Source organism: Paramormyrops kingsleyae, chromosome 24 (genome assembly GCF_048594095.1).
Source record: "Paramormyrops kingsleyae isolate MSU_618 chromosome 24, PKINGS_0.4, whole genome shotgun sequence".
In the NCBI taxonomy this organism is placed as follows: domain Eukaryota; kingdom Metazoa; phylum Chordata; class Actinopteri; order Osteoglossiformes; family Mormyridae; genus Paramormyrops; species Paramormyrops kingsleyae.
In genome coordinates, this window is record NC_132820.1 from 6,607,011 (window position 1) to 6,633,108 (window position 26,098).

The window sequence follows — 26,098 nt, forward strand, 5'->3', positions numbered from 1 at the left end:
ACCCTTCAGCGATGCTGTTAAGCATCAGTGTGTTACAGAAGCTTACTAGAGCTTTTTAGAAGTTGGTCCCAGCTCATTGTGTGTGGAGTTTTCCCTGTTCTTCCATATGCTTTCTCCTGAAATCCAAAAACAAGGAGACAGGTGACTCTACCTATATTGTGTGATCGTTTGTATAAGTCACGTGAGAGCGTGCCCTGTGATGGATTGGCCGGGGCTCAAACCGGCAACCTTCCGGTCACAGAGACGGAGACTTAGCCCACTGGGCCACTTACACTGTACGCCCACCTTGTGCCATGTGCTCCCTGGAATACTCTCCGGGGGTCCCACATTTATACAGGACCAATGGACTCGATGGATGGATGGATGGATGGATGGATGGACATTTTGGAAGTGTGTTTGACACTCTGTAAATTTTCAGCAGACATCAAGGAAGCAGCTAAGCAGCCTTAAGTAGAAGGTTGGAGAAATGCCAAGTAACTGGCTTGCTGTGCAAAGGCAACTATTTAGTATTTCATTTATCTGTTTAGTTAGATGATGGATGGAGACAATGACATCACTTTGTTTTACATCTGGTTATTAAAAACTGGCTAATTGTCACCCACTGTCTGCAAATGGTCTTCGAAAAGTATTCATAGCGAAATGTGTCCAGCGCACAGTAGACGAGAATAATATGTCTCTCTTCTTTCCGCAGTCAATTTTGATCACTTCCAGATCTTGAGAGCTATTGGGAAAGGTACTTTCGGAAAGGTGAGACCCTCGAACGTCATCATTCACTAAAGCCTCGTCTCGGTTTTTAATACTTAGTAACACTTTACTCGGTGGGGCACAAATACTTAGTTAAACTCAGCTACTGCTGAAGTACAAATCATGAACAAATGTCGTAGCTACTTAAGATAAAATATGCATCATGATTCATTAATGATGATCAAACATGAGATCAGTATGTAACTAAGACTTCATTTAGTGGTCTAATGTCTGTGAGCAGGGCAAATATCCAATATTGTCTAATTTTAACCATGGTTGTACCCTTTACATAACAAATTTTACTTTCAATTAAGGACAGGCAGGCTGTTTTGTCCCCCAAATATTGTCTTCATTTTATTTTGCATTTTGATACCTGATTAGGTACTTGATTACCTTTCAGTGAGTAATCGATTTAACCCGAGTACAGAAGGTGAGGTGCTGTAGTCCAGTGATTTTCATTAGGCTGCTTTTTCGATCTCTCAGTCACATTTAATAAATGATCCTTAATGAACATTTCTTTATTCTTTATTATTGGATTACACTTCATGCAAAGGTGTCTCTCAAAATAAATGCATTTTTCAAAAGCACATCAGAACAGGACACAACTTCTTTTTTTACTTGAGGTGGCACAAATAGTACAGTAGTAGTATGCTCTTATTTAGTAACTAATGATAGTAATAGTAATAGTCCCCTCAAGTAAAGTGTTACCCAATACTGTGAAATATGAGTACAAGCTTTATTGTCACCATGACAGAGTCGTAATTATTGATATTGTACTCATGTAATGTAAATACTGCAAGTACTGCACGCAACTAAGTACTTCATCCCATGAAGAGGCAGAATGAATTTCATTATCAGTGACACAAACTCAGGAAGTGCTTTAGTGAAGCATAAACATTCAGTCTGAAGCATACCTGCAGTGATTCTCGGTACAAACCGACGTTAAATGACATGAAGCATAGTGTAAACAGACGGAAATGAATACTCAATCGAGCTGAATAACCTCAGAAGCGTAAACTAGTCAGAAATAAACAGGAAATAATTCATTTATTACTGAAGTCCTATTACAGTCAGATTACAAATTTTCATCAACATTATAGCTTGTGTGTTCCTTGTAGCTGTAGACAAAATATCGTTATTGGCTCTGAATGTTGCCTGAATATTTTACATGCTGTTTGAAAACGGGAAGCGAATACGCATGATTAGGGGAAGGATTGATAACCTACACAAAAAAAGGTAAAAATTTGTACCTTTGTTTGTCACAGGGGCTGTACCCTGAAGGGTCTGTCAATTGTACCCTTAGCTGTACGTAATTGTACCTATAAGGTACAGAAATGGACTTTGAGGAATATTTCTGTACCATTGATGGTACATTAATGCTGTTTGTACCTTTGGGATGTTCCTCTGAGTTCATTTCTATACTTTAAAAGGTACAATTACGAGGGCACAACCCCAGTGACACGCGAAGGTACAATTTTTTACCCTTCTTTCTGAGTGTAGTAGAAAACTGTTTTTGTGTTCTGTATGTTATTTTTATAAAATTTCGTGTCCATCTCTGTTTATTTTTGTGCCTACCGTGTCTGACATTTAAATATTGTGTGCAGGCGATTCTCAGTGACTCCCTGTTTCACAAAGCAGACGACAGTTGTGAGCGTTATAGTAAATAATCTGAAAATGAAAATGACTTTTCAAGACTAGATCCCTCCAGTTCTAGTGGACAACAAAATGCGTGCCGTCCGGTTGTTGTGTCAATGACTCAGCTAAAGGTCTTCGTAGGTGTGTATCGTGCAGAAGAAAGACACCAAGAAGATGTACGCCATGAAGTACATGAACAAGCTGAAGTGTGTGGAACGCAATGAGGTCCGGAACGTCTTCAAGGAGCTGCAGATCATGCAAAACCTGGAGCACCCCTTCCTGGTCAACTTCTGGTAGGTTTGAATCTCTTTCTGGAAATATCCAACAGTGGGGCATTGAACTGCATTGGAAATTTATGTCACGATTAAATTTCAGACCCGGCGGGCTTCAGTCTACTGTGCAGAAGAGCTTAATGTGCTTGAACGTGGCTTGTAGCATGAATTGTACTAAAGCACAATCTTATGTTATGCATCTGATCTTGGGAAACTGAAAAAAGCAACTTTCCTGACACAAAAACTGATGTTTGGACCTGCGTAGCTAATAGCTAATAGCAGTGTTTTCTGAGTATAAGTCACAGTAGATACAGGGGGTGCTGGGTTGCATCCAAGTAGAATAATCCGAAGGGACTAGAAAGGTTACTCCTTTTAGTAGCACTTTAAGGCTTGGAGCTAGCCAGCTGTTTTCGGGGAGAGGTGGCAGGCAGCTGGGCACCGAGTCAGATGGCGGGGCTGAGCAAGACGCCCAAGGTCGGCGATAGCAGAGATTAGCTGCCCGGCTGGCGTGGGGCGCGCCACTGCGAGGCCTGCCCTCATTCTGCCTCTGCACTCCAACTGCAGCATCCAGTGGCTTCATTATATCGGGCTAGACGAAGAGCGAGAACCCACTGGCGGATTTAGGGATCATGGGCAGGCAACCGGGAATGTTTGCCGGGGGGGGGGGCACGGGGCGTCCGCACGAGAAAATAAAAAATAATAGGAATGGTGACGTTTGCGTGACCGGTTTTCTGTCGCTCATTTGCACGTCACGTTAATGATATCACGTAAACATGTGGGTCAGTTAATCTTGTTGGAGTAGGCGCCCTGATTTTAGTTTGTGGGCTAGGAAGGCGACGACTCCGAAGTACGAGATTGTGAGGGGGGCGGAGCCGGGCTGACCTCAGGTCGCCCCGCTGGAAGTACGAGGTAGGGGGAGCAGGGGAAATTTGTGTGGTACTAATTCAATTAGTAAAATCAGTTTTTAATTTTATCATTATTTATTTGTATCGTTCCAAATGAGAGTTAGTGCCGAATGGTGTTTTTCTTTCTTGGCGGGGTGGAACGGGTGCTGAAAGAGGAGTATCATACAAGCTAGAACTTGTCTGTTAAAGAAAGGACCAAAGCTATCATCTGAAAGCCACTTGTAGGCCACCCCTAGTTAGGGCTAGTTAGGGCTAAGTGAGAGACACGAATGTCGAGGAAACGTTGTCCCAGTCACCAAGTGACCACATATCTGATTTTGTGCGTGTATGAAAGGGGGAAAAAATCATTTCATTTTTCATTTGATGTTATTTTTTCATTTCATTTTCATTTCATTTTTCATTTCATTTCATGATCACGTCTTGTATTCTGTGTGTTCATGTATGGCTGTATATCGGCATTCATTACCTGTATAGTATACAGTAAGTGGGGAGGGGTGTGGATGTCCCTGGGTGGGGCAGCGTCAGGTAACAAGCCATTCCTTCATCCGGTCTTAATTGTCAATGACATAAAATAGCCTGCTGTTCTGTCTCAGAACCCATGCGTATATTGGGTTGCCAGATCCTGTTTCTTCATCCCACTACCTTTTTCATCTCTTTGTGTATTTCCCCTGTGCTGAACCTCAAACACTTTCCTCTGTTCTCATCGCTCTCCATCATTCTCTACCCAAATTCTTCTCATCCCCCTGGGTACGAGGATCCACTCTCCGTCCCACCTGGTGCAAGTCTGGCATACGGTGACTACAGTTATTTTCGTTATCAGTTGGAATGATGATCGTTTAGGAGTATAGCAGCTATGAGAGGGGGCTCAGATGCAGGTCCGATAGTGATTGGTAAGCATGGGGGTAGGCAACGGGGCTTCATGACTCACAGCACAGCATGTAAGTGGAGCCCCCTACAGGGCCGTGGCGCAAACAGCACCTTCTCCAGCAAAAAAGCCCTTGGTCTCTCCAGGGAACACCCCCCCCCAGGGGCCTTGTGATGAAGCAGAGCTGCTTCTGATCTGGGAAACTTGCCAATATGCTGGAGTAACACACACACACACACACAGGCAGGTCCCCAGGTTACGAACGAGATCCTTTCACTAAGTCTGTCTTTATGTTGAATTTGTAGGTAAGTTGAAAAAGTAGCAATACAATACATAATAATTTCAATTATACAGGAAAAATAAAAGTTACTGCATGCAGTACTGTACTGGGCCTCGAGCCAACAAAGCACTGAAGCCACACAAGCGTAGTAGTATATTAACCCATTGGATTTAAGCCAAAAAATTTTATATAATAGGTTTTATGGCAGTCCGTTTGTGATTAGGAGTTGTCTGTAAGTTAACAAATAATGATGTTATGTATTTCTTCCTATATAGTATAGTGTAGTGTGCTTATTTGACTGTGTATGTGATTCTGTCCTTGAAGGTTAAGTTACCCCTTTTTAATTCTATCAGGTATAGATTTACTTGCTTTTCTCTTTAACTGTGCGTGTAAAATGCAAGCGCATGCTTCATTATCACTTTAAGGTGCTGAAATTGAAGGGAAATGAAATGATTTTTATGCATTGCTTGTTACTGCTTTTTTATCGGCTGTAAGTGTATTGAAATGAGCTTTGCTTTGGCTCGGGATCAGACATTCAAGTCATTTAGTCATGATGACTAATTAGCTTTATTTATAAACAGAGTAGTTAGCAGATACAAACAGAATGTGGCCGTGTTTTTATGGTAGATGTTTAAGCACTAGTGCTGAAAATGAAAAGCCGGCATCGGGCATTAAACAGTGCTTTCCAGTCTGGTTTCACGCTAATATCTCTGTCCACTGGTTTACTGATGTTAATTAATTACTCTTGTCTGAGCCTATCATTGGATGAGTCACAGAGATCAAATCACATTAAGCCAGACTCACTGCATTTAGTTCTGGATATGGCCATGATCGCCAGACCATAATTATCACTGAGCAGATGTGTGATGCGGACACTATGGCCGCGGGATGGGCGTCTGCGCGCTTTTATTAAATTTACAATACCTGTCAAGCTCGGTTTGAACGGTGGCGGCAAAGCAGCTGGAATTGTGCCCGTAGCAATTTTTCAGATGTCAAGCGTTTAATTAGTAATAGAGCTGTTGGCTCGCCGGACCGCGTATCGCGAAGCTCAGCTTGGCTGCCCCAAAGTCGATACGGCGACCCCTCGCCGGAGCCCTCAGTTTTTTCCCTTAATTACAGAAATGAAAGGCGAAGCTGAGAAGCATTCTTCTCTTTATTACTGGGCGACATCCAGCTGAATCGCCGTGCAGAACAGCCATTGAGACGTTCTTTTAAGGAAGCACAACAGATAAAGCCGGACAACGCGCCGATTGAGCCACAGACCACAAAAGTGGTCTGATCACGTGTTCACAGCGAAGGTTATCCTTACAGAAATGCGTGGTTTGTTTTCCCCGTCTGGCCCTAATCCCCGATAGACTAAACACTGAATTTGTTTTATCACAATAAAAGATACACTGTTTCCTTTAATAGCTACCGCATATGAGGGGTAACTTATAGTAACTACTAGTAAAGTACAAATCATGAACAAATAGGCTATAGTAACTGCATGAAATATCCGAACCATTCTGATTGATTTATGATGAACAAACATGGAATCAGTACATAACTAACACTTAGTTTGTGATTGATTAATGCACTAAGACTGTTCAACTACATTATTCATGCTCCCGTCAAGTAAAGTGTTGCCAGATTATACAATACAATTTGACCTAGATAGTGTATTCTGTTTGCGTTTCAGAAATAATACATTTTCAGTCAATCAGACCTGTACGTTTTTTGTTTTGCTCGATAGTACTCCTTGAAATTCTCGTCTCGACTCCCTGTCTCGCAGGAATTCCCTCTTTGTTGTGCGATGGCCTCAGCTGAACGCAGACTGTAGGTGAGGTCATGCAGTTCCCAGGCTCTGAGTTCTGAAGACTCCTGAAATAGCTCAGTACGGTAGCCCTGCTTCACTTCTCGGCAGCTGGGCTGTGATGAAACAGGGCAGGGGGGATCGAGGTATCTGTTCAAGCTCCATTGTCATTCTTAAGAGAAACTGCTGTGATCTCTCAGCCTCCTAGTACAACAATGTGACACGTGACATCACTTCCTCCATAGTCACTTACACTGCATTACACTGCATTCAACTGTCCTGCTCCTGTTTCGGGGGATGCTAGTGAATCTTTTGTTTTCTGCCCAGTTTCTGCTATGACACTTAACACCTAAAGGTGACCATTTAAAATAGAATAGTGACACTTTATTAATTCCCATGAGGAAATTCTTTGTCTGCTTTTGGCCCATCTTGCCGTCCATACAGGTGAGGGTGGGCTCACAGTGAAGGGGCAGCCTCCTTGTGACACCCAGGGCGTTATGGACATTGTCCAAGGGTTCAGAAACATGTGAGTAGTTTACTAAGACCAGGCTTGAACCAACAACCTTCTGGTACAGGGACGTAGCCCACTGAGCTACACACCACCCCCAATTTAAGACGATACTCAGACAAAAACACCATATTAAATTTTTGTTGACCCTTCTGAATTGATACTACTATTTTACCCCCTTTCCATATGGTGTGGCTCAGCAGGATAACATTCTGTATCTGTGATCAGATGGTTGCTGGTTCAAAGCCCAGGGTCGGCAAAGTGATTTCATCTTTGGGCCCATGAACAAGGCCCTTAGCCCTCAATTACCCCAAGGACTGGCCGATCCCACCTTCTGAAAACGTATATCGCTTTGGATAATATAAATAAATAAAATAATATATTAATATTGTAGAATTAAATCAGATGTACATTGATTTTTTGCAAAAACAATACATCAGTACTGTTAAATATCCTTGGTACTGCTCTGCTAACAAGGTAGCCTCTGGTAGCGGTGTCTGCTTTGAAAAAGCGCACATTCATTATTCACAAAATGCCTCTGGGCCTCTTTTAATGTCTGACAACATTTACGTCTTTCTCTGACAAGCTGCCTCACTGATGCCTCCCCCTTTCTTCCAGGGTCTTTTTCTCTGTAACTGTCTTTGTAGATCAGGTGACAGTGACCCAGTCGCATGTTTGGCATATTCCGGAACGTCCAATGACAAGCCAAGCCAAGCCAAGCACACAGGCATTATACAAAATGCAGAATGTTTTTTACGAGAGCATTGAAAAACTATTAAATGGAATAGTAATGGTATATTTAGTGTAGTAATAGTATAGTAAATGGTATATTTCCTGAGCAATTCTGCCTCTCTCTTGCAGGAGGCACTATTTTGGAACACCTTTAGCTATCGTCTTATTCCACCACTGTGTTTAAAAACAGATAATGACACCGTATGTAACTACAGACACTCCCCAGGTTATGATGATACAGTATTTCGACTTTGCGATGGGTAAATGTTTTTTCACTTTCAGTGCATTGTTCAATAAATGACATGAGATATTTAACACTTCATTATAAAATAGGCTTTGTGTTAATGATTTTGCCCAACTGTAGGTTAATGTAAGTGTTCTAAGCATGTTTAAGGTAGGCTAGGCTATGATGTTTGTTACGTTTAGGTGTACTGTATTAAAATGCATTTTCATCTTACGAAATTTTGTGTCACCTTACGATAGGTTTATTGGAACGTAACCCCATTGTAACCAGGCTGTATATGACTTTGTAACTGTTCAGCCTTTGTGAATGCATCCTGGCTAATGTCCGCTATTCCTTTTAACAGCGATTGCTGAAACTCCGGAACCCTGTTGCCAACCGTGGCCGATTCCAGCTTGGTAACAGGCGTTACCTTTTGACTGATGGCATCCTGTCAGTCAGGCAGAAACCTGAAAATCGACCTGACGTTTCAAATCGGGGGGGATTCAGCCGTATCCGCTCTAGAGACACAGGATTCTGTTTGGCCTTGGAAATGCACCATGCTCCCTGTTTTGTTTTGACTGTCTGGGTGCAGAAAATTGAATTATCCCCATCACGCTCAAGGCTGAATTTATACCTTTAAAGACCAAGCATTTGTTTACCTCTTATTTATTTGTTTACTTAACTAGGATGCAGTTCATATGATATAAGCTTAAGACGTTGCTTATATAGCTTTGTATAACATAAGGTATAGGATATTTACTGCAAACATAATGACTCATTTATCTTTCTGAGATTAAATATGCCCACATAATGAAAATGGATGTTAGACCATATTCACTATGTTTTTATTGGTCTTTTCAACGCAAGCGCTGATTTTGTTTAAACGTTCAAAAGATCTGGTCTAGTTCTCATTACTCGAGGTGCATCTTAACACTCGCATCGATCTGGAAGAGACGGTGCGTGCTAAACCAAATTACAAATAATTCCAGATTCTCCTGGGCTCCGCTGTGCCAACAGGTCTTAGAAACGTGGCAGGCGGGGGGCCGGGGGGGGGGGGGAGCTTGAACTTAGACTGCTTTTTTAAACTAAAAATCCGACCGACCATTAGTCGCAGAAAAGAATTTACAATAATGAACATAACAAAATATGGCACTGTTGACAATGACCTTGTGCATGATCAAAAAAAGATTTTTTTTACCCCTTTGGGCTTTCAGGAGTTTCTGCCAAATTGAATTGCTTGTCAGGGCCTTACCCTCCAGGGGGGGCCTCGTGCACTTTACTAATTGACCATAGAAGACATCAGTTTCCTTTTTCTCTGCATAAGGTCTTTCCTTATATCCGATTCTCCATCATAGTCTCACTCTTGTCTGACGCATCTTATTCGCAGTTCGAATGTAACCCCAGCCGTCTGCCTTTGTGGGGATATTAACTTTAGCGTTCAGATACTATATCGATAACAGTTAAAGTGAACTGTTGCATTGCGTGTTCGCGGAGTGACCTTCATCGCTTTGTCAGAAGGCACAGTCACAGTTTATTTACCTGCCGTCAGCCCATCTGCTGTGAATCTGTCTGAGCTGGGTGGGGTCACAGGGCCATTGGCTCCTGGCCCCAGCCGAAAGCTGATTGGTCCCCGGAGTAACCCCTCACCTGTCACTCACCGACTTGAAACATACAATTGGCTTATGATAAGGTTTGCCCCTCTGTATGAATTTTGTCCCCCTACCAGCTTAACAAATCCTAGAATCACGACTGTTTCAGAGTAACACCAGCACCGAGTGGCCATGACGGAAGGTTACGGGTCTTCTGTGAGGTAATCGGCACGTACTGCTGGAATATCGTTGAGTAAACTGTGCAATCAGGGTTACAGCAGGAGTAACTGAGCATGTTGAATCTTTAACCAAGGACAATGACCCACGGTATTTCAGACTTTTCCAGCAGTAGTTTGATTCTGAACATCTTGAGGTTAGGTCTCTGTCAGGTCAGCACAGCTGTTGTCATTACCTGGGTATGTCCTGAGGGAAAGATGTGGTATTTAAGTAATGTCACCTAAATATTACAGAATGATTAAAACACAGCCTTAATATGTCATCTTAAGGTATGACAAGCAGTTCATTTACAGTGAAATTACAGCTAGTGTATTTTCTAGAGTAGATGAGGTTGGGCAGGATTGACTAACTCAACACAGAGACACACATACACACATTTCTCGGTCTTTGTGGGGACTTTCCATTAATTTCTATGGACATAACTCTAATCCCAACTATGACAACTTTAATCCCTACCCAGCCCTAACCTTAACCATAAGTAACCAAACTAAATGCAAGTCTTTTGGCATTTTTAGTTTTGCATTCACAGATATTTGTGGGGACCTGAAAAATGGTCCCCACAATGTCAAAATAACAGGTTTTTAATGCACAGTGAGGATACTTGGTCCCCACAATGTAACATAAACCTAATCATACACACACACGCACACACAAACAAGGAACTGGGTTGACAAAGGACTCTGTAAGACACACCTGACCAAATCTGGTCCATGCAGCTATTTTTACTGGCCCGCATGATCATTACAATCATTTTTAAGAACGATGATGTTTTACGTAACTCCCATGAATAATCTCAACTGCTAATTCCATTCCGGCACATAATAATGAGCCTTTTCAAAAACAGAGAAATTGATTCAGAATGTTGGATATGAACATAATCAGCCCTGCTGACGTGGTGAAGCTGGGATTTGGCCGTCCACAGAAATCAATCAGCTGATGCCGCTCTGTGTCGTGTTACTCATGTTTACTCCTGAACCCACACGGTGTACAGCTGTGTCTCTGTCAACCCAGTCCTTGAGGGTCACAGAAAGTCCACATTTTTCCCTCCCAGCTCATGGCACATCTGACCCAGGTATTCCGTGGCCTTGATTCTTGGTTCAAATGTACTGCGAGCTGGGAGGGAGGGGAAATGTGTCCCGTCTGGGGCCCCCTGAGGACTGGGTTTTGAAACATCGGTGTGCAGCGTGTATGTTTTTGGGAGAGCAAGAGATGGATGAAATTAATCAAGACGCAAAACCTGCTCGCCTGACATTTCTTCCAGAAATATCCACAGGCTCTGTCACCGCCCACAGTCATGCATCTATCATATAACTTTCTGTTCTGTCAGACCTTAAAATAAGACATATTAAAAATTATAAATAATGCTTATCCTCCTCAATAAACACAAGAAATTCAGTGTCTTCACGGTGCAGTATTTTCTATTCAGCATCATGCTTTCCAGAGAAGAAAGGTTTTCATGTCTTATTTACAAATGTTAGTCTGTGCTGTTAGTCTGTCCCTCAGAGTCTATAGGTAGGTCTGCATCTTCGTGCTTCAGGCCCTGAGCTTTACTGCACTGCCTCATTTGCTCCAACTCTGCCAAGTTAGATGAAGAGCATTGGTGTGCGATAATTTTCAGGTCATAGTACAGGTTTGCAATGGGATTTAAATCTGGGCTGGAACATTCCAGAATATTGACCTTCTTTTTTTTTTAATTTGCTCTTTTGTGGTGTTTGCAGTTTGTTTTAGGTCATTACCCCGTCGAAAGCGGGTCCTCCAGCTAACTGAACTAATTCTCCTGAAGGATCATCCCATATTTGGTTCCTTGCCCTTGACAGCAAGATTCTTCCACGTCCCTCCTGCTGAAAAACAAACCCGTAGCATGATGCTGCTTGACGGTCCTGATGGTGTTACCGTGGTGATTTCTTCCGGTAATTTACATATGAATTATGAATTATCAAGGGTAGCTCCTGCTGCTCATCCAAAGCATTGAATTAAACAAACTAAAGAAAAAATTAGGCATCAACCTCACCTGATTATATGAGGCTCTGGTTTATACTCTGCAGCAGGGATTCTGCACAGCAGAGTGAGGCAGCAAGCGTTTAACAGGGACAGTGAATGCGGTCTTGTCATCTTGCCAGTCGTCAGTACAGAATCATCTTCAGCATTTACTACAACGTCCAAGCATGGAAGAGAACATCTGAAAGGTTGACTAGTTTACGAAAAGTGTCCGTTCTCTGCATATGATCCATTAATGAGACCCTCTTCAGCTGTGATTTTGTCCTATTGTGTACACGTTTATCAAGTTCATGGTGCAGAGTCTTTCAGATCGTTTTAATGCACGATTGGGCTCTGTGAAGGTGTCAACAAGCAAAGGAGCTATTTTCATTTTATCCATCTTTTTTTGTTTAGTAAATGATGTCGAGCAATTTCGCTTCTAGCCCAGACCAGCTGAGTCTCTGGCTATTCTTTGCTTAATTGGAGCCGGATGTTACTGAGATGGCAAACAGCTTCCGCATGAGATCACTGTTCATTTTGTGGAAAAGACCAAATGATAATTGGAAAATGCGCTTTAGACGTTGCATTGTTACCGCTTGTGTGGGATTGAGCAGTTTTTTATTTACGTCCGTGCTGGTTGCCAAGAAGCTTAGCTAATATTATACTATAAACCGAGGAACGACTAGTGTTGCACACTTTGTGGAATTTCATTAACCCAGATCATGCTCCAAAAATCATCGATAACACTTTACTTGATGGGGCACGGATAATATAGTATTGTGCTATTATTTAAATCTATAATTTAAGTCTGAATTACATACTGATCTCATGTTTGATCATCATTAATGAATGGTGACGCATCTTTTATCTCAAGCAGTTACTATATTTGTTCATGATTTGTTCATGATTTGTTCATGATTTGTACTTCATGTAGTAACTGAGTTATTACTAAGTATTTGTGCCCCACAAGTAAAGTGTTACCAAATGGTCTCTATGACTATAAGCTGTTTATAACCAGGATCCCCCGTACCCCACATCTTCAGTATCGCATTCACAAGGTCATACCATAAAGAGGGCAGCAAATAAAAACATTTGCGCTCTCTCGACAGGCCCCGGCGGAGGAAACGGGAATGATTTTCCCTCCTGCTGGGGCAAGCAGCAATTAAAGTGATTTTTCAACCAGAGAGCTGCTGACAGCTCACACTCTCCGGAACCTTCCGGGATCCCACCGAGCTCGGCGAATCCGTGACTCCGTCTGAGGTGGGCCGGGAGTGTCCTCTGTGTCCTGTCTATGTTTAACCCTGCGGTGGGGTCTCTCTAGGTGACATCTGGGCGTGTCATTTTGAGTAATACTGAAATTCATATAGGTAGAAACTCACCCCCATACACTATAATCCCATTTGGCTGCCGCTACCAAATCAATTCCACTCAAACATTAAGGCTTAAATGAAGATACATTTGGGTCGTTGCCAAACCAAGAAGATCACTGACAAATTCCCAGCATGTTTATGCTTAAGGAATCTAGAATGTAGAATCATCTTTCTCAGTGTAAAGAGATGCATGATAAAAATTTAACAATGTCATTGTGTGTGTAGCATTGTGCAAAAGTCTTAGGCATTCAAAGAAAATGATGTTTAAATGATCTTCACGTTGGTGAAAAACTGTGATGTTATGTCTGTAAAAGTGTGTTGGAGTAACCATATCAAATCCTCTACTGTAATCACCCCAGTGTTTGCAGCAGCTATCGAATACACCCGTGTATTTTTTTGACACGACCACTAGCACACCTTATTATGGCTAATCAACACCCCACAGGCTTTTAAAAGTAGTTTAATCAATTTTATTAAGTGAGCTGGTGGTGAAATCTGTGACTTTTTAGGAAACAGAAGAAATTCAGGTTAATTTGTATTGTGTTATTCTTAATTTTCATATGTTCTAATGGTATTGTCATTTTCTGAGCAAATATACACTTACTACCCAGATAAACAGCCTTAAACATTGTCTTTGACTGCTTTTGCACAGTATTGTATATAATTGATAGATAATTACAGGATGGCAGTTTCCCTCGCGCTGCAGTCCTTTTGGGGAAATTAACTGCTTATTTCAGCCAGAGACACACAAGGGCAGGGATGCAATTAAGGGCCCGACGCGCCAGCGCTATCTCAGTTCCAATCCCCCCAAACTCCTTACCTGTTTTAGATACGAATCAGCCAAACTGAACTCTTTTAAATTTGTTGCTGACTGCAGCTTTTTTTGTTTTCACTCAAATGCCGCTACAATAGCTTGAGAGCTTCTCTGCTCTTGTAGCTCCTTTGTAATCCACAAAAGAGTCCATTGTAGCCCCCATGATAGCTTGGGATTTTTGACCTTTCGCCCAGCTTTTAAAGACGCTTTTCCCACAATGCACCTGGAAGACAGAACATGACGTCAAGGTGCTTTATTGAGATATTCAGGGAGGGCGATCACCCATCACTAAATCGCTACATGTAGTAATTGAGTTATGTAGCAAAGTACATAAATAGCAGAGGTGGACATTTCAGGTCCAGAAAGTAAAAATCCAGACCAAGATTTTGTTTCAACCAACCAACTGAGTACTCTGTGACTGTGACTCTTTATACTCAACTGGGTGGTTGAAACAAAACCTTGGCCTGGATTTTTACTTTCTGGACCTGAAATGTCCACCTCTGATAAATACTAGTGCAAAGTGAAAAGGTCAGCCAGGCCAGCAGCGTTCTTCACAGAGTGATCCGTTCTTCACAGAATGATCCGTTCTTCACAGAGTGATCTGTTCTTCACAGAGATTACTAGGTTGTGGCCTGGCTGGTCCAGGTGACACGGTATTATAAATAGCAGCTCTGTCGCGGGCCTTCAAACCGTATCAGTCTGATTTAATTGTGGTGTAACCTATTAACGTGTCCTGTGGGCACAAGGTCAGTGAGCACAGGCAGTTCATTGACCTTGAGAGTGTGCTTGTTATTTTCGCTGCAGGGTCTCGCGTAGGTAGTATGTCCTTGCGTTAGTTGGTATGCTGGATCTAGGCCTGGACGGTTACTGGGGTAATACGGCATGCCGTGGGATTTAGAAATCTTGGCGACAGAATTAGCCAAGCAGGCAGGGGTGACCATTGATAAAATTTTGCTAGCTGGATCTATCAAATTCATTGTCTAAAGACTGTGCAGGCTAATTTTTGGGCAGGCTGGTTTTACGGAATTGGACTGAGATGGGCTTCCTGCTGACACCAGCCTCTCACACTCCCTGATTGGCTGATTGAGTGATAGACGAGCGAACTGGGAAGACGAGGATTTGCAAGCTCCCCGGCCTGCCAGCTCGCGTGACTGAGTGCTTCTCCATGGATCCATGCATCCTGCGTGCTTGAGGGTTTCTGTAGGTTCAACAGAAGGAGCTATGTGGCCAGACGCTACGTTTTTGTTGGCTTTACAGTTCTCGTGCAAGGGTTTCACTTTGGCTGCAGTCATGTGACCAGGTGCCCCTGTCCCGTTCCTTCAGTTGGAGTGGTCTCTCTGCGTAATCATTTAACGATTAGCCTTTCAGAGTGGCACCCTCAAACCGCAATCATCTGAACTTTTCTCCTGTGAGGAATGAAGACATTCCGCTGATTTGGTTCCTTTTTTTACGTACTTAAGGCAATCTCAAATCTGAGTGGGCTGCTTTTTCTCAATTACGCATCTTAATCGATTAGCTAGCCGAGTTGTTTAGACGCTGTGTCTCCCTAGAACCTTAGTTGCACCCTCTGGTCCACAATACACAAGCTTAACGTGTCCTTCCTTTCACCCCAGGTACTCCTTCCAGGATGAGGAGGACATGTTCATGGTGGTGGACCTTCTCCTGGGTGGGGATCTGCGGTACCATCTGCAGCAGAACGTCCGCTTCTCGGAGAGTACCGTGAAGCTGTACATCTGCGAGGTCGCACTGGCCCTGCACTACCTGCGGAGCAAACGCATCATCCACAGGTACGACCTGCTACCGCGTTATTATTGTCAGGGATGATGCTATGCTTGTGTGCTACGATGCACATGTTCGGATACAAATACATGTATATTGTATGTTTCCAGGTCCAGAAGCTACAAATCCAGACCAAGGTTTTGTTTCTACCAACCACCTGAGCATAAAGAGTTACAGTCACAGAGTAACTCAACTGGTCAGTAGAAACAAAATCTTGGTCTGGATTTGTAGTTTCTGGACCTGAAATGCCCAACACTGAGTATATTTCATCCATCTTGCAACCATTTATCATGGTCATAGTTACTGGGGACCTGGATCCTATCCCAGGCAGCACAAGCAGGGGTACATTTATGCAAGGGGGACCGGGGGTGTCCAGGTCCAGTCCAGCACAGCTTGGCTCTCTCCCTGATCGACCGCACCTGATTCAGCTCAAGAAATGAGTGGTAATTAGCAGAGAAGTGAAATCAGGTGTGTTAAATGAGAAGAAACCCAAAAATGTCCAGGGCTGGGGGCTTGGAGACACAGGGTTAGACAGCAATAGTCACTCTGCCAACCCTGGGACTTAAACCAGCAACCTTATGATCACAAACAAAAAATGCCTGTACCCACCGAGCTACACTGGGCCGATAAGGTGTATTTTTTATTAATAACTAAAACTCATGTTATGGATTTGGCCTAAAGTTCGAAGGCTTCTGCTGAAAATATTTCCATCCAATCATAAAATCTGACTCAAAATGAAAAAGTAGCTTGCATGGAACTCAAGAATGAAAACCAGCGTGAAACAGACGGACAGCTAAAGGGGTAAGACGCTCCCCCACTCACCGGTGGTGCACAGAGAGTGATACGGCTCCCCGTCTCCCGTGTTCAGGCAGTTTGAACCAGCCTGAACAGCCCCCCCCCCCCCTGCTGGTCCCACTAGCTGCTACTTCTGATTAGGATGGCAACGCCCGCGGGCAGGTTAACAAAGGCGCCGAACCCTTATTACAGACCGACATCAAAGGGAGCCCTCAATTTGGCAGAAGGGCCTAATTAATCAGAAACACTATAGCAGATTACTCGGTCTGCTGTGTACACTTCCTATTGTCCAGGGATAGCACCTGTGGAAGGGAACAGCGAAATTCCAAGCCATTCATTTGACTTCAGCGCTCCGTCTTCCTTACGATGGATCGTATGTGTTCTGCAGTAGGAGATCATTTTTATTTTTTTGGTCGACATTTGTCTTTTTTGCTCTAGATTTATGCTTTGTTTTTCGGCTATGATTTAACACAGCAATACAGCAATAGGCCATTGTAAAATAGGGTGGGGTGGGGGGGGGCAGGGATGTAGTCAGGTGACGATCCTCGCCGTTTACTCGCTTCGCCCTTGGCCCCAGAACACGAGCACAGATCCTGATCCCGTTCTTACACCTGGGGGGGGGGGATCACTGCACAGGCCAGGGGTCCCCAAAGGGCCAGATTCCGTCTGCAACACGAAACCAAGGTCCAGTACATCCAGCGAAAAATGATTCTGTGCAGTGCCGCACTGGTGCCGTGCAGTGGGGGAAGGCTATTCGGCCCACTGAGCTGGCTTGGAGGGAATTAAACTAATAATTTAAAGTTGGCAGGGTCCAGAACACAGCGAGGCGGATCGGAGTTCGCCAGTTGGTGACCACTGGCATAGACTATTCTAGACTATAGCCTGGGGGGGGGGGGGGCACCCTATGGAAATATGGAGAGGTTAAACAAACTAAATGGCCGATTGATACCCCCCCCCCCCCCCCAGACTGGAAAGTCATCTCAGCCTTGTTTTTCAATGCGTCCCATTCACTGCGGTGAGGGAGACCAGTGGTTTTTTACGTACGCCCCCCCCCAGTCCCAGAAGCCTTTGCGGGAAGGGGGTGGAGGGGTTAAATCACCACGGCGATCCAGTAGTTAACTCTGTTACAAGGCACTGCATGTGAGGTATACTTAAAAGGCAGATCGCACGGGTGATATTATTTGTGGTGAATTTCCCGAATTCACCGTCCCACGTGGATTTTCTCAGTACACCCTTAGTCCTCTGAAGACACCAATGCCACAATGTCGTGATACAAAATTTATAACCTTGTTCCGCGTTCAGTTTTTTTTCTAAGCCCAGTTGGGCTTCCCCAACGTGATTTGCAGTGATGATCCTAGCAGAGTATGAATAGCTGTTTTCATTTTAATTTGTTTTAAATTTTTTCAGATTAATGCGCCCTTCATATAGGCCAGATTTGTGTCATTATTTAGCTACTGCTGAGTGCCTTACCGTGAGATATCGCTGGTCCCTGAGGGTTGGTTTGGTCCCTTAGAAGCCATTGCTCAGTGTGGGTAGTTTATTTGTTTTCCAGAACTTGGGAGTTGATTTAGTGACACTCCCTGGGATGCTCAGTACCTTTGGAAGCTTTTTATATCCGCCTGGCTTGTGTCTGCTGGGGAAAATTCTTCATGTCGCTGTTTCATCATAGGCAAAGTCTAGTGGTTGGACGGATCAGTAACAGGTGTATCTAGGCTGCGCTCAATCAACACATTTCTTGCTGGAAGTACCTTTTAGGGCTGCTTATTTATGAGCATTTTTATAGTCTACAGTTTTCAAGAATTTAGTTTTTAATTCATTTTCATGGCTCAAAGCTTCTAAACACATTCACTACAATTCAATTTATTTTTATATAGCGCCTTTCAAAACAGAGTCACCCCAAGGCACATTACAAGGGTGTGTTGTGATACATTCCTAAATCATTTATACAGAATAATGAAAAACAGGTATCATTTTAATAGAAGAGGAGTGCCTGTATTTTTTACAGTGTTAAAAATAATACCTTCGGGATTTCTAAATACCGGGGTATACCGTAATACCGCGATATTGCCTGAACCTATTGCATAGGCCAAGCAATATAAAGAAACTGTGTGCCTGATTTCCAGGACAGGGCATTGTCTATGACGTAATAGATGTAGCATCGACGCTAAGCTAATTCATACCGCAACAGCGTATGTAGCTAATGAGGCACATGTGGGGACTGAAACACGCTAGAGTCTCCAAGTCACGGACTCAGTCCAACCCTTGCTTCAGCCTTAGGGATGAACTTCCACGGGCAGGGAAATCTCCACGTGTCATTCGTCGAGCTCTGCATGTGATCGTATTATAAACAGCGAGAAACGATTGCTTTCGGCTGACAGGAGTTTCCATCAAAGGCAGTACAGCTAGGGGTGTAATAAAGCTTAGCGACGAGCCGGGCGCTGTAAATAATGCAGAAGGTGTTTGTGAATCCACCCGTACGCTCTGACAGACGCAGCCCTGCTGTGCCTGAAAAGCGTGCCTCTTGATTTGAAGTCTCCGAGTTCCCGACTTGAATTCAAAGAGTCGAGTTTAGGGGGCTCTGAATGTGCTGTGTAATGCTCTGTAATTCTGCCTTATCATTGCAACTATCTTACCCATTGGACTGTTCCCTGTGAATTCCAGAAGCTGACAGCTCAGTGTTTATAAGGGCTGGGAACCATGCTCCTACATGTACAAGTGCAACAATGTGACAGTAAAGGGTGATGAAAAGCAACGACAGAAAGTCTGAAATATATGTATTATATAATCCGTGCTGTTCGATTTCGCAGTTCAAATGATGGAGTCACAGCATATCTGTGACACACACAAATATGCTGACGAGGTATTATAATGACATTAAATACCCATTACAGGTCCCTAATTCACCTTCTTTCAGATATAATTCCTAAAACTGTGCCAATTCATAGTAATTTTCCTAACATATAGGTACGACGCCCCTCCCCACAGTGCGCAAAATCCTTTAGCTAGATCCTTTTTTGTTTTTCTTTTCGTATTTTTTTTATGAAATTCCCTTGGTCTGTTTTTCCACAAAGTCTCCCATGACATGACATGTTGGATGAGCACATAGTCACATTTGCTTTTAATTATCCCTGTCCTTTCACACCTCTAATTAGGATTGCTGTTGGCATGAAACGGCGCTAAGAAATGTCAACGATCTAGATGTCAAAATTTGCGGTAATTATGCCTGACGTAGCTATTGCTGTCGTCACACGTGAACAGCTCGTAAATACGGCGCCATTTCAAAGCACTTTTTCAGACTTTATGAATTGCCAAATCACGGGCCAAAAGATTGATGGAGAGGAAGGTGTGGTTGTTTCATCACAGTTTACATTTCATCAACCTGTCATGCTTTGTCGGGTGTACAGATTGGTGTTTTTTTATTTATTTGTGCTCAATAGCCTGGATACCAGTTGACATGAGACCCAAAACCTGTAATCTGCACTCCTGAAGTCGTTTCCCTTTTTCAGCCTCGAGACACGTCTGGTTTTGTCTTTCCTCGACGTTTTGGCATCTGTTTGGGTTGTTTTAGTTTCAGTCACTGTTTTTACACTTCAGAAATTATTTTTAGCCTAACCCTCCCCATCAAGCAGCTGAATTCAGATCCAGGTTCCGCTTGAGCTCCTCATTTTAAAGCCAAATGTTTCCCGCAGGAAACAACTCAATGCTTCAGTCAACACACCGTCAGATGTGTGAAACCTACGTCTCTTAGAAGAATAGCTGAAGACTTGCCCTACAGTACAAAAGACTTTAACAAGCAACACCATCTTTCACACCAAGGTATAAGGCTTGTTATTGACCTCATTGGGCCAAACAAAGACTGTTTTGTACAGCTTGCTTTTGTTGGTGCAGGTCATTGTATCATCAAAGGTTCCCCCATTACCCAAACACTTCCAAAACCATACCAGATAAGCATAACGAGCGTAGGCACCCAAAAGCATTCCAGATAGCATCCGTGAGGGTCATGAGGTGTTATCTCAGTAGGGCAGGTGCACAACAGCATATAGTCGACCAGAGCTGGTACACAGGGGGAGTCGCACAAAAGACCTATTGAGATCCCCACTCACATTCACAGTCCTCCAGTCCACGGGTGCCAGGAGGATCGGGTGACTGGCCGGCTGTCTCAGTTACCCTGCTCATCGGGATAAGTGATGTAATGAGGCCATTAGATCCAGCTAATAGGTTGTCGGACTAGTCAAGCGAGAGAAGAACCAAGAGGATCAGTTGAACTGGACCCCCCCACTCCCCATCTCCTCTCCCACACAAACAACACACACTACCTACTGCCTGTCTCCAGAAGGTGTTTACAAGCAAAAATCAAATTTTATGGCACAGTAAGCAGGGAAATGGATAGCCAGTCTCTTTTTGTTTTCCGGATTGCTCCTTCCTTAGAGTTGCCATTGCCTCACTAGTCACAAGTTAGTTTGATCACACGAAGAGCATCATGAGAAGCTGCTTTTCACCTGGAGAGTTGTTTTTAGCATTGTTAAAACCATGGGGTTCAACAAACAGCTAACAGGATATCGCCCAGAAGCACATCTTGCATCTCTAGAGGCTATAAACATAGCAGGTCCCATCAGTGCAATGGAAACTTGGAGCAGAGAGACAATGAGAGAAGCACAGAAAGGGATGCAAAAACACGGGACCTCATCAAGGATCCATTTCAGCTCCCGTGTGTCCAGCGCTTCACCCACGGTTGCTGCTTATCACGCATTCATCATACAAACCAAATCTGGGCTTTTCCGTCGAGTTGCAAAGAAATAACAGTCTTTAAGTTGTTCAGCATGAATTTTCCCCATCACTTTTAAAAGACTCATTTTGGTAGCACAATGCTATACTAAACATAAATTTGGTACGTGTCCAGCCCATTTGCATGATAATTCATGGGGTTCTTGTGCAAATCTAGTTTTAGGGAAGCGGTAATATTGCTGCAAATTCAGCAAGCTGGCGGAAGTTTCTTGAATGTCACTGCAAACCGCCTCGAGGGTTAGGTCACTTTGAGAAAAACCAAAAGATGTTTATCACCGAGGATCAGCCATGGGTGAAAACAGATACACACTGGGACCTCAAGGAACACAGCGTGAAAGCAGGACGGGAGACGTGGTCTGTGGGCCGTCAGTATCCGTGACAACCACATCTCCTCATCGTTGGGGAAAAAAAAGAAAACAAAGCAGAGTGCATGCTGTCCTGCTGATAAAAAATTGTTACACTTGCTTGGCTAGTTGACACTTTTGTCCAAAAGCAGCTTCCAACAATTTTATTAGAAGCAGTGATCTAATCCTTTGTTTCTGTCAGATGTTGTATTAGAGCTATCCACGGTAAGCACGTTGAGTACTGTCCTAGAACTTGTAGTGGCGATTCTTGATTTATGAGTCCATGTCGCTAATTCCTGCATTAGCCGCATGACAAATCCCGACTTATTAACCAAGTTAACACGTGTAGGGAGGGACAGGACCACTTGATACAGTGAAGATGGGAAAGTACCAACCAGATTATTATGGGTGTTTCATTTTTTCATTGCAACCCGGGGAAGTCACTCTCGGGGATGAACAAGAATGAGAGACCTTCTGTCACTGAGGATGAGACGAATTGACCCCCAGCTCACGGCTTTGCCAACTGGGACCAGGACAATTCCCATCCTGGGTTACTAGTCGTCGAGAAATTAACGGACTTACCTTTGGGTCGACAAGGATCAGATGGGGGAAAACAGGAGAAAAATACCTGTGTAGACCCTTATCATCTCCCCCTGGATGGTGATCCTGCCCCCCACCCCCACACAAAAAGCACACACCTGTTTAACGGCACCGCTGATGCAAGCAGCATAGAACAGGAGCTTAAATGACACTGTTTCCAAGACAGGTGAAGTCTGGGTTGAGTAACAGCAAGGTTTACTTTCTCGATTATTACATCACGACTGTCACGAAGTCTGCAGGGGAACCAGAAGTTCTGTTTACTTTACTTTTGTACTTTTCAACCAGATGGCACCAGCGAGCAGAATAAAGACGGCACTGATCATATTCCAGAGTAATTCAATTTTTTTGTTCACTGACTGTCTATTCAGTTATTCACAGTGTACGATGGGGGGGGGGGTGCAGGAAGAGGATGAAAGGGAACGAGACGTCTCAGCTGTAGTTCAGAACAACAGGGAATAAAACCTTGGTCGTGGCAGGCATATTTTTCAATTGCTAATCGATAGTGGTAGTCTTTTCACTGATTAATGATTATGATACCCTTAACTTATGATTCCCGGGTGACACATAATAGATTTAGAAATGCCAGACAACAGCTGCATTATTCAGCAAAATTAAAAGGCGGAATTTGACTCACTACTTTCTAGTCATTATAATAGCAAAGGGAGTCATTCCTTGGTGAGTCTGTAAATAAATAGTATGTAAATAAACCATATAAAATGCTTGAATCATTTTTCCGTCATTGATTCGCAGCCTTGTGCGACCTTAGCTAGCTGCTGCTGCTTTGATAGGTTGCGGTTTCATGCTTTTATGTTTTTAATGCGTTTTATGGGTTTGTGCTTTTAGTGCTGCGCAAAAAAATGTTGAGTGCTATACCTTTATAGTCTTATTAAAATAATAATTAAACACTTCAAATAGTGGGTCAGCATACATCCGAAAATGAAACTGTACATTTGTCCTTGTTTGAAAATACTCTTTCATCAAGAGCTGTTTTCATCTTGTGTTTCATTGTATTTTTAGTCATTTGTTGTGATTGTGACAGAACAATTCAATTCATGCCTTACGTCTTCATTGACATGCAGCGCACTTCTTTTCGAAAACTGGAAATGGGGCAAAAAAACTATGTGTAGGAAATGGGAAGAATAATAATGCAGGCATTTCTCTTTCCTGTTACAATGTTATAATTCATGGAAGTTCTCGCGATTTTCTGCCCGCTGAAATCATGGCTCATCTTCATAAAGCGTGGAGGTGTGATAGCCCATCAGTATATTCCATCTGTTCTTAGGCATAGTCTTATGGTCTGGAAGCAGCGATGCATGTGCTTAGCGGTCGCGAATTATCCAGACTGTCTATCAGACCTGAAAGACCGGAACCTTTCGCTCCTAATCACCCCGACTTGGGAGATTTCAGCATGTCCTCACGCTGGATTTATTGGGCAATGGCCTTTAAAGTTAAAGTGTGTTTTTTTTCTCCCACTGCCTTTGAAGGAAATGTCACCTCATTAAGTGCAACAAGACTGACCTTTTTCTCGTACTCTCTGACCAAGACCGCCGAGACCGCATGTCAGGGTCTCCTGCATGGACGTTTGGAAAGAATCGGGCTGTGAATCTTTCCTCAACACTCCAAGCAAGATGTGCACGGGCAGCATTCGTGTCGTGGGGCATCCTCCACCTCGTGAGGTGGCCCTTCTCTGTGGAACGATTTTGGCTACCACCTTGGTGTTGTGGGCCGTCATGTGTCTCAGCTGTGTAGGATCTGAATGGATACCTTCAGTTTTGTGAACACACAAGCTATCAATGAATCAAAATCCGTTTTCACTAAATACAGGATAATTAGAAAAATATCACGTTTTTGTTGTGCCTAAGTGTAAGCTCCAAAAATGAAGAGCGATAGAACAAGCTTAATCTTCAACAACACTGGGCATTTTTTTGGCTACAGACAAGGGCGTAACTTTGATTTCAACATTGATAGGGACTCCAAACCCCTCCCCCTCAACACACACTCAACTCCCACAACATTGGTAGGGACATGTCCCTAACGTCATTACCCAAATCTACGCTCTCTGTGTTTTTAATGCTCATCGCCATTTCCTCAGCTAAGAAGCACAACTCGCTATGCTAGGCTGTCGCCATGGAAACGGGCAGGTCTGGGCTCATCCCACCGCGACGCCATTCCCCTGGCAGCGTCCCTCGCAGGTTCATAGCAAAAACACCTGCCGCTGCCGCTGGGTGCTGCTCCGGTCTGGAGGGAAGGAACGTCTTCATTACGGAAAGTTTGAGGGCCGGGTCATACATCGAATCACCTGGGTTCGGTTACCCGGCAAATGCCGAGCTGGTGACTTTGACAAACCCGAAGTTCCAGTACACAAGCACACCAGGCACAGTCTCTAAGGAGATGTATTCTGAGAGACGCAGGGATGGGCAGGTGCTTAAATTCTGGAGTGTTGGGTTTTAAGCGCGGAGAAAACTGAGTCAATTCCAACAGCCACAGTTAAGTAACTGGTTTTCCTAACAATACACACGTCCATTGATGCGTCGGATGGCGCCTAATTCTAGGAGACTTCAGGCTGTTTGTATAAAAGTTCACTTAAAGTTCTAAAGTGCACAGTTCACTGGTGTTAAAAAGCATTGTCGTTTTAAGGGCTGCTCTGTTATAACCAAAATAAATGTAATTTGAATGTTTCATAACAGTCACGACACCATAAAAACACTTAAGCAATTAATTTTGCGCCCTTGATTCTTTTGCAGCATTTGTCATCCCAATGAGCCTAAGCTAATTTGACTTAGCTGTGCTGTTGTGTAGTGTGTGCATGCATGTAGGTACCAGTCCACGATATATCCCGGTTTCAATGGGAATGGCAAGAGGCTTCTCGTCATCCTGGCCAGGATGAACGTTTAGAAGATGGATCAATGGATGGATCGTTGAGTGTTATGATGCATGTAGCCCACATAACATAAGTGCTCTTGTGTGTCTTCACAGGGATATCAAACCAGACAATATTCTTCTGGACGAACACGGTAAGTTTTTGTGAATCAACCTCTTTCAAGCCCTCTGCGGGGCTGCCGTCTTGAGTGAGGAGCAAGCTCAATTTGTTTAGCGTCCTTCTAGACAGCCAATGGGACGAGGGCAGGGTTCCGCCACCTGCGCGAGTGTCGTCGCGGTAACAAGACTGATCCGTCACTACGTCCTTCGTAGCGGAACCCCACGGCACTCTCTTGTTATACAAATGGGGCCCGTGGGAATGTTAACGAAGGCAGTTAGGAGTGCCTCACGAAGCTCTCTTCACTTCCAGGGCCGGGTGATGGAGATAAAAAACAGACCGAGTGATGCTGCAGAGGGGGTTGCAGGATGGGATGAAATAAAAGAGAGAAGAAAAGCCTCCCTTTGTTTCATGCAGACTGGTAGCCCCGGGGCTGCAGGCTTTATTCTTCTTGCAGAGCTTGCGTGCGTTTGTACGCCTGCCCTGAGGCATTGGTCGGGAAAGCCCTGTTGATGTTCTTACAGAATTATAATTTCCAACAGCAATGAATGCCCCAAGATCTTTTAGGTGTTGAAGTCACATCCTGTTGAGCTGTGCCGCTTTGAAGTGAAGCGGGGAGCCAACGCTTCAGCCACGCCTTCGGCTGTGCTCAGGTCCATCACTGAGCACACCGCTGCTTCCCGATTCCAAACAGACTAGCCGAGCCTGAACGCGGAGACCCACGTGGGTCTGCCGGGGATGCCGAACTGATCCCTTCAGCACAGATGGCCTGCTTTTCTGCCTAATGTCACATGGGGTAGAAAGCGGGTCGCATTTGAAAATGAATCCGCCTATCAGAGTAACTAGCGTCCAGGGGGGATGGGTCCCTCATGAAC

The 26,098-nt window shown here is 43.8% G+C and overlaps 1 protein-coding gene across 3 annotated transcripts in view; it reads left to right on the top strand.

The window, feature by feature from the left end:
- stk32a (serine/threonine kinase 32A) overlaps positions 1-26,098 on the top strand; it is a 39,176-nt gene that overhangs the window by 3,802 nt on the left and 9,276 nt on the right. For all 3 annotated transcript variants that reach the window (XM_023803462.2, XM_023803461.2, XM_023803463.2), the window contains 4 exons: positions 692-747; positions 2,521-2,672; positions 15,557-15,730; positions 25,223-25,260. In XM_023803462.2, coding sequence (XP_023659230.1) covers positions 692-747; positions 2,521-2,672; positions 15,557-15,730; positions 25,223-25,260 — 420 coding nt within the window. The remainder of the gene's footprint in view (positions 1-691; positions 748-2,520; positions 2,673-15,556; positions 15,731-25,222; positions 25,261-26,098) is intronic.